This window comes from Nothoprocta perdicaria, unplaced genomic scaffold, assembly GCF_003342845.1.
Source record: "Nothoprocta perdicaria isolate Ctin4 unplaced genomic scaffold, notPer1 scaffold_159, whole genome shotgun sequence".
NCBI classification, from domain to species: Eukaryota; Metazoa; Chordata; class Aves; order Tinamiformes; family Tinamidae; genus Nothoprocta; species Nothoprocta perdicaria.
In genome coordinates, this window is record NW_020454749.1 from 1,794,198 (window position 1) to 1,804,121 (window position 9,924).

The 9,924-nt window shown below is 37.3% G+C and overlaps 1 protein-coding gene across 1 annotated transcript; it reads right to left on the reverse strand.

Moving 5' to 3' along the window:
• On the reverse strand, nucleotides 1–9,677 carry LOC112944021 (granulocyte-macrophage colony-stimulating factor receptor subunit alpha-like). The gene is made up of 8 exons (XM_026035353.1): nucleotides 9,550–9,677; nucleotides 9,284–9,459; nucleotides 8,432–8,571; nucleotides 2,722–2,760; nucleotides 2,337–2,472; nucleotides 1,676–1,763; nucleotides 1,003–1,084; nucleotides 1–72 (listed from the first exon to the last, which is right to left on the reverse strand). The coding sequence occupies exons 1-8, from the start codon at nucleotides 9,675–9,677 to the stop codon at nucleotides 1–3; spliced, it is 861 nt and encodes a 286-aa protein (XP_025891138.1).
• Between the last annotated feature and the right edge of the window lie 247 nt (nucleotides 9,678–9,924).

Here is a 9,924-nt window from a genome sequence, read left to right on the forward strand (position 1 = left end):
TTATGCCATTTCATCAACTGTTGTTATTATTTCTTCAGGTTCTTGCTTTATTAATTGATTCTCATAGTCTGTCTAAAAAGGAAGAATAAAACATTTCATTAGTTTAATGCATGAGATTAGCCACTAGTTACAATTTATGACCTACCTGTTTTTCAGACAACGGCTATTTACCTTATAAAAGATGCTGAGAGACTCTGTCAGTGATATCACTGAACTAGATCTGTCTAGGTCTTTCTTTAATGGTGAGCTCCCCAGAGGACTAAAATACTTTTCTACTACAAAGACAGAAAATTCACCTTTCTATACACGGAGAAGTCAACATTTCTAAGGAATAGAAAAGGATTAATTTCTCCAGTGTTCAGTTCACCATATCCTTGCAGGCATGTTCTTGTTTTCGAACATGGATGTCACCAACTCAAAGACTTTCTGTATTGCAGGAATCATTGTCCTCCACGCCCTCCAGACAGTTTCCACTGTTACCTGCGACTATCTTTCTCTTCCTTGTTTTTCTCATGAAGAACATCTACTTGAAGCTCTCTACCTAAACTAGAATCTCCCAGTTCTTTGCTSTGACTCTCTTGCTTACTACATCCTAAGTGCTATACCATTTTCAACATCTACGATGACACAAGTATTTTGGTTAGCAGTGGATTTTTTTGCTTCTGCCCCTTCTTTCCCTGAAGGCTGACCAACAGCCTTAATTTACTTTATCGTTGTGCTGAGAACAGAGCATTGTTCTAGTGATGACATAGTTCTAGTGGGGACAACAGGGTAAAATGATGTATTTCCTCAGGTAAATGTACCTCTAATGCTTCATAATGTAAAAAGGTAAACGAAAGAATTATTTGCGTGTGGACTTCCTCTTTCAATGCCCCATTTACAAGAAAAAAAGAAAATTACTCCTTGCTTCTGAGCATCTGTCTGGCACTCAGGTCATATTTTTCAACCTGAAGCAGATACTCATTTATTTTAAAAAATCCTGCAAGTGGAAAGGAAACATACCTGAAAATTCATAGAAGAGATATCATGGAATGGGTCTTTTGGCTGTGGTACCGGAGCAGACTTCTTTTTTAGAAAATAGGTGCTACAGCAACAGAAAGGGGTGGTAAAGAAAAAACTGAGTATGCAGACATATCAACACTGATTCTTGAGGTTATTTTCTTCCCCAAGTCTGAAGTAATGAAATAATAACTAAGAATTTTATAGGTGAGCATAATGGTATCAATTTATTGTTCAGAATTTGGTCCATAACTTCTCTTATGAACTGTTAATGTAGCATAGTAAAACACTTTCTTTCTCTCTCCAAATGCGRAATATCCACAAAACAAAGAACCATTTTCATGCACATGTAAATTTCATTTATATGCAAATTTCATTTACATTACAGTGTGTTAAGGTCGGAAAGAGGCATGAGTATAATAAGGTCTTCTCCCACTATTGGAAGGAGTTGTGTTACACTGAAAATTAGAACTACAGAGTCCAGGTGAAGAACATCCAGTAGGTCATGACTCCGTGCTCAATATCAAGTTTTCATCTCTTTTTTCCTTTTAATAGATAACAGAGCTTTTCTTGGTGGGGGGGAAGACATTTATTTATTTATGTGTGTATCTATTTATTCATTTACATATRTAATTCAGGGACAGAATAATTTTTTTCCAGAAGAAATAAGACTTACGCTAGGCAGAGAAAAAGCATGAGACTTGCTGTTATCATTGACAGCAGAAATACAGTATATCCTGAAGTAGACATAAGCTGTTCTCTTCCTGAAAAACAAGTCATTAACAAAGTGCTCATTATTATCACAGGACACAAGTGACCAAACAGCTGTGTGTAACATCTGCTTTAATAAATGATAGYGTCAGACACTAATAATAAGGGGCTTCTTTAGATTTGCTTCCCATTCTCATGTAAAATGTGAAAGGAACAGGATGGATGGCAATTCTTGGATTGTCTCCAGTAACTTTATACATTGCAAAGCATTTTGCAAGGAACTGAGGCCTTTATAACACTTCAAAACCCAAGGTTGCAGATCATAACAGTGGAAAACAAGAGTTTATAAAGACAGATGTAGAAATAGGTGAAGAAAAAGAGCTGCCAGCAGAGACCTAAAGAAGATCTGTTTTATTCACCAGCTATCTCCTTGTAAATAGCACCTGCAGTCATACAAGAGACTGGGAGGCTTCCTAAGCAGGGGAATAGCAAATTATTTGCTAATTTTTATCCTGGCACATGGGAGTATCACTTAAATGTGTGATCTGTAAGTATGAAATAATAAATGAGTCAGACAAATAAAAATTGTGAGAAAACTAGGCCAAGAAAATGATTTTCATTCTTACCAAACTCAATGGGCGTACTCCATTCCCCCCAGTTTGTGCTCACTAAACAGCCACTGTCAGTTGCTCTGATTTTGACCTGGTACCTTTTTTCCGCATTGTAGTTTGGGAATCTGTAGGATCTTTGTGTCGTGGTGGTCTGCAAGTTTTGTGGCATACATAGGAGAAACATAAAAGTTCTACCTGTGTAGATATTCTTTGTACCATGTTTTATAAAACATGCTTTTATTAACAGATTAAAATATTTTTGTGCTTAGGAAACTTTAGATAGAAAGCATATATGGAACTGGTAGATTGAAACCTAAACAATTTTGTTTGAAGAGGTTTGTATATAGGTGATCTTTCAATCCAACATAAACATTAGATTAACATGCTATTGAAGACTTACAGGTTTGGATGGGTCTTTGATGTTTTTCTCAGGATCAGCCTAGCAACAAAAGAAAATTTTAATTTTTGTGATTATCCTTTTTGTTACTATGTAATAAGAGTTRCTATTTTCTGAGTGATTTTCAGAAAATAATGTGCACTTTGCTGAAACATCTTTTTAAGACTATAAAGTAAACTATTCTTTCATGGAGGGGTTTTTGCTCAGCACTGATTCTMTGAAATAATGTATTCTTTGAATTTGGTAAAGCTGAGAATGAAAAACTAAACAAACAGAAAAGGCTCAGATTGCCTAGAAATGAAAATCGCTTGTTTTTTTTCCGTGCAAAACAAATAATGAAAAAAATCTAGTAAATGGAGATGACCATTGTCCATGAAAACTTCTGTTTGTGTAGCTTTTTCTTTCTGAGGTGTATAATACTACTGCCCATATTCTTCCATCTCTTTAAAATATCTTTAATTACAGAATTGTATCAAGCAACCATGCTTTAAGGCTTGAAAAAAATGATTATTCTGCTTCAATAATCTGACAGAATATGTATTTTTATTTAAAAATATGGATCCACTTTATAAAAATTTAAAAAATGGACACAGCTTTTTTTAAAAAACAGCAAATAGATGTGCTACTGCCCTTTACATTTTCTTATCAGGGAGCACTGAAGTTTTCCATGCAATCATAAAATCATAGAATCATTATGGATGGAAAAGACCTTCAAGATCAGCAAGTCCAGCTGTAAACTCTTCAATATCATACCTGTTAAACTGTGTCCATAAGTGCCTCATCTACACGTTTCTTGAACACTGCCAGGCAGGGTAACTCTGCCACTTCCTTGGGCAACCTGTTCCAATGCTTCATCACTCTTTCCACGTAGATTTTTTTCCTAATATCTAACCTGAACCTCTCCTGGCACAACTAGAAGCCATTTATTTGCTCTTGTCTTATTTTTGGTAGGTATTTTGGAGAGAATATCGACCTCTGCCTCATTACAGSCTCCTTTCAGGCGACTGTAGAGAGCAGTAAGATCTCCCCGGAGCCTCCTCTTCTCCAAACTAAATAACCCCGGCTCCCTCTGCTCCTCCTCAACTCCAGCCCCTTCCCCTGMTTTGTTGCTTTTCTTTGAACACACTCCAGTGTCTCAATGTTGATATAATTACTAAGACTTGCTAAAATAGCTGCTATGCAAATTCAGGGCACTCATATCTGTATGTAAAGTGCAGACACACTTTAGATATATTTAAGAATTTAATCAAATACAAATGCTGAGACAATGAAACAGTTAACTGAATCTGAGAGGATGCTTGCTTATGAAGAAGCAGCACACAAAAGGATCATGCTTTCAAATAACAGTAAATCAGGAAGCACAAAAAAAGCAGTATTTGAAATATACTGGCAGTATAGCCATTTAAATGATTCCTTTAGCATTGTCTGTTTAATCCATGTGCTTTCCTACTTTCCATTGATCAATTTCCTTCCTTTAGTGCTCTATAAATGAATTTAATGTCGTACAGCCCTCATCTTTAAGCCAGCAGGACTGTTGCTCAAGCGCAACATCTAGATAAGATATCTACATTTAAAGTTAACCGTGTAGGCAACTTTGAACACTTGCACTGATRCAAGCATCCTAGTTATACTCTGAATTCACTGCCTATTTCACTTTACTGTGTAGTTTTGCCCTTCAATAGAATTACATCCATTGCCAGTCTCTCAGTCAGCCTCCACACAAAGCAATGTCCTGTGTCTAATTTTAGTATTGGAGGGAAAAATTGGGGTGAGGGAGGGAATCCTACCCAGTGTAGTGCCCAGATATAACATGTTCATATCTTGACTTACCCACTCTTTGCTTATTCTTTGACAGTTCTAGTTACTAAGCACCACTTTTGCATTAACTTCTTGTATCAGAAGTATAAATTGAGGGGCAAGGGCAATGCTGGATACACAAACACCAGATATCTAAAAGTTCTTGAGGAAAATTCTAACTTAAAGATGCTTTTTATAGAATCAGTGGAAACACTGCTGTTTGCACACTATCACAAATAGGCCTCACAAAATATGTGCACAAATAAATTACCTAGCAAGGAATGAGAAAAAAAGCTTTGGAACTCATTCTGCAATACCGTAAACATGACTGAGCAGTACTGACAATTAAAACAAGTATGGATAAAAGCAAAATTACAAGAGACGTGATRAACCTTCTGACTGGATAGAATTAGTTCGGCATAACACCTAAGAGCTCATAAAATGCAACAGATGGACTATGAGAGTTCAGAGAGGAAACCTATAGGAAAGAATATCCTGACCTAACTTCATCAAGAACAGTACCATGAATGAGTGTTAGAGTCCAATATTCTTGGACTAGATTCTTTTAGATATTCCACGCTAGAAAGTATAAGGTTTAATATGAAAGTTTGCTTTGAAGACATTTGATGTTGCACAGGAATTTTGATTTAGCTAGYCTTTATCATAGGCCAACCTCTACTTGCAGCTTATTAAAATAAATCATAACTCCCTGGCCATATCCTAGCCACTCATGGAACTATATATATTCAGCCTCAGAATTTTGTAATACACTTTTTTTTTTCTATCTAAATGATCAGCCAGCTGATTCCACATTGCCTAAAGGTTTATGGTGGGCAGATACATGTTCTATGGAGCTATATCATGAATCTTTTCTGAGTGCGTTTTTCCTCATATATCTCTACCATTTACATGCCAGTTGTTTTTCACCCGTACAGCACATGAGTCCACACAGAGGCAAGGGAGTTGCTCCAGGGCTATTTCCAGAAGGGTATGAGGAGGACTGCCAGATGCTGCCAGTAGCACTTTCTCGAAGGATGTACAGCTCCTTTGCAGCTCATCCAAAGGTAATAGCCTCTTTAGCCTATTTTTATTTTTTATTTTTTATTCTTTTTTTMTTTTTTTATTTTTATTCTTTTACCCTATTTTTTAGCAAATTTTACTSTATCCTATTTTTTACWTTTTTTTTTTTACTTTGCATGTCTTGTTGTCATAATCCCCATTGATTATGACAAATATCACCTTATCACCTATGCCTATAGGCAGCATAAATGGGTGTGTAGGTTCCATATCATGTTTTTCTTCAGCAAATCATACAGAGGTGTCACCAGAATACTGAATCCAGGAATGTGTGATTTGGAAAGCTGAAAGTTCCTAATAAATCCCTCTTTTCTAAAAGGTGTTAGAATATTTTCTATCTCTTTTAATATAGGTTCTGATATAGATTTCTGTCCTCCTATCCATTAAGTACCTAAAAGTATAACCTCTTGACTTGGTCCATGCCCTTCAGTGTTGACTATGCTAGTATTTAACTCTTGTAAATGCTAGACAATAGTGACCATACTCCGGCAAAACATTTCTTCATCTGATCCTCCAATCAGAATATCATATATTTATATAAAATCATTACTTTAGAAAGGAGAATGAATGGTTTTTTTTTTTTTTTTTAGTTAAAATAGCATAGACAATGCTCTGTAGAGATACATATAAAACTTTGAGGCGGGCAGCAAGCAACACCATCCTGGGTGGAGTGGCCAACACTCCGGAGGGCTGTGCTGCCATYMAGAGGGACCTGGACAGGCTGGAGAGTTGGGCAGAGAGGAACCTCATGAGGTTCAACAAGGACAAGTGCAGGGTCCTGCACCTGGGGAGGAATAACCCCAGGCACCAGTACAGATTAGGGATTGACCTACTAGAAAAGCAGCTCCACGGAGAGGGACCTGGGAGTCCTGGTTGACACTAAGTTAACCATGAGTCAGCAGTGTGCCCTCATGGCCAAAAGGCCAATGGGATCCTGGCSTGCATCAGGAGGAGTGTTGCCAGCAGGTCAAAGGAGGTGATCCTGCCCCTCTCCTCAGCTCCGAGGAGGCCACACMTGGAGTATRGGGAGTTCTTGACTCCCCAGGACAAGAGGGATGTGGAGCTTCTGGAAAGGGTCCAGCTGAGGGCAACCAAGATGATTAAGGAACTGGAGCATCTCTCTCATGAGGAAAGTCTAAGAAGTGAGCKGGGCCTGTTTAGCCTGGAGAAGAATGAGAGGGGGTCTTATCAATATGTATAAATACCTGAGGGGTGAATGTAGAGAGGATGGGGCCAAACTCTTCTTGGTGGTGACCACTGATAGGACAAGGGGCAATGGGTAGAAGTAAGTTCTATCTCCATATGAGGAAGAACATCTTTCCTGTGAGGATGACAGAGCCCTGGCACAGGCTGCCCAGGGAGGTTGTGCGGTCTCCTTCTCTGGAGGTCTTCAAAACCTGCCTGGATGCCACCCTGTGCCCCGTGCTCTGGGTGTCCCTGCTGGAGCAGGAAGGTTGGACTAGATGGTCTCTAGGAGAGTCTTCCAACCTTAACCATTCCGTGATTCTGTGATTAAAGGCACGTAGTATGCTATCCCAAGTAAAAGCAAATTTTGAGCTGCCGTGCTCTCGTATTGGGATCACAAAGAACATTCTCACTCATGAAAAAGCTCATTAATTAATTGTATTAACTATATGTACTATGCTAGAAACAGCATCTGTTAGACAGTCAGCTGCTTTATTTAAAGCCATATATATATATATGTATGTATGTATACTTTAGCATGGCTGTTATATGGTGAGTTTTTTTGCTTTTGTTTTCTATAACACTCTTAATCATTTGCTCTAATCATTTTACTGTCACAGGTTAGCAGGTATGACAGGAGAGGGTGGTCCATAGTGAGGAATGTTAACTATTTTGCTTAGGCAGGAGTCGGGCTATTTGTACAAGATTCATAGGCTTAATTGTATGGAGATCAGTTTTGTAATGGAGGACTATTAATTTCCCATTTATCCCAGCTATCTATCCTAGAATTTCCTTTCAGAATATCCATTCCCAGAATATTAATTTTGTCCACCAACCACAAGTGTCTTATGGCACAATCCACTGGAAAATATTAATTTAGCCTTTAGTATGTCTTGATTTGAACAGGGGGCGAGAAGTGTTGTTGCCCTTTTTAACTGTTTGCATGGTCCTAATCCTTATCTTAGAGCCTGATGTCTCATATAATGATAAAGCTAGCAGACTCGTTTGCAAAACTGTTTGTCATGAGTATCTGCATTTATTCCTTTCGTTGTGACAAATGCAAGCATTTTTAGTGCTGTTGTTGTTCTTTTAACTACAGGACATGAACTGCCCTGAGTGGCATAGGATTGCCAAAGGTTAATATTTGGGGGTTGTCCGTTCTGATCTACAGGTTCTAGTCTATCCAGAATGTGTGAAATGGCAGATCAATGTTCTCTACAACTACCTGAAAGGAGGTTGTAGTGAGGAGAGGATCAGTCTCTTCTCCAAAATAAATACTGATAGAATAAGAGGAAATGGTCTCAAGTTGTGCCAAGGGTGGTTCAAGTTATCCATTAGGAAGAATTTCTACACGGATCACCAGGTGATATAATTGATCTGCTTATTTGTGTTAGCTCTTCACTTTCTGCATGAGGAATCCTTTGCCCTACTTCTTTAAAGACCAGCATTCCCTCTAAAAGTATTCCCTCAGCTGACTGATCCTATCTGTCTAGCATCAGTCATTAACTCATGTGCAAAAAGGCTACTATAGACAAAAAAGAAGAGGTTGCTTAAGAAGAGTAAGAGAGAACAGGATATTGGCTGTATGGCAAGTATGTGTGTAGAAATGCAATCATATAGAAAAATATTAAGTCATAGAAGAATTTTTTCTTACCGTGTTTTCTATGTCGATTTCATATTTGAAGCAACCATCCCTTTCAACATGACTTGTGCGAGGTGGTTGCCACTGAATTTCACAACCATATGAAACTCCAGTACAGTTCACAGTGATATTTGAAGGAGGGGTGAGCTTTTCTGCAAAAACATAATCAAGTACACAAACAAATAAAATCACTACACTTTGGTTTGATAAAATACAGATGGATGTTCAAGCAACTGTTCTATAAAAAAGGTGCGTTGCACCTTTACCAGAATTATCAGATTTACCTATATTTTGATACATACGGAACTTCCTGATTTAATACTCTGATGAGGAGTCTGGAGAATCTGAAGCAAGACTGGGTAAAAAAATGATATCTACTTTTAATATTTATTGAATTTTACAATGCAATACGTGTGGAGGTTGTTGATACTATGTTTATATTAAATGGAATCAATTTATTTCTATTCTTCTTGGTGTTTTAGTAGCAACATGCTTTAATTGCAAATTTTGGGGTATTTTGCTTACACTTTTAAGGCATTTGGTACTTAGWCTGTGCAGGAATTAGGAGATAAGATAGTACCTCTGAGGCATCCTTAGTTAATTAATCCCCAAAGTTGACATCTTGTTTTCAGAGAACATGTTTACTGAAATATTCACAATCTATGATTTCACGTTGTCTCTGCATTCATTGTATTCTTGTAATTTTGACTTTTCAGACATCAAGGCTGGGGAAATATATAAAAAAAATGTTGCAAATGTATGCTATTTTTCTAGGGCTGAATATGCATTCCCTTAGTATGAGCCAGAAATTGAGTTTGAAAACAAAACAAACAAACAAGCAAATAAAATCCTTAAAAACCTTACCAATTGTGTACAAAGGAATGCTAGTCTTATAGGACTGAATGGTTTGTCCACTTCTAGATGCATTTACCAGGAAATCAGCTCTGTTATTTTTAATTGTCACATTTTGGAACCTACATCCCGTATGCCTTCTCCAATTATCTTTGATGTAATTCTGGCATTCCATGAAATCTTCTATCCTTTAAATAACAAACATTCAGTTAAATATGGGCAATGTGACATGTCAGATCAGAATTCAGAATTTCATGCAGTCAAGTAGATCTGCTTACCTTGAATACTTCCAGTACAGAAAATATTGGGTATCTCCCTGAGCTGTCCTGTCTACATGCCAAGTGCAGTTCATGAAGGAAACATTATAAATCACACACACAAAATTTTCAATAGCTGTCCCATTCATGGCTGTAATGAGAGAATGTCACAAGTTAATTCTGAAAAACTTTGCAACAACTTAGAGTCGCAAGATCACCAGACACATATTTAACCGTTTTAGGCATGTGATTAGCAAATCCAACTGCATATTGCTCTGGTCTAGCAATTAAATAATTACTTCAAGGATGTAATATTTTAATGTAATATTTTATTCTGTGTTCAATTGGGAGAAATATCTGCTACTGTTTCATATTCTGAAGATAGATCTAGGATTT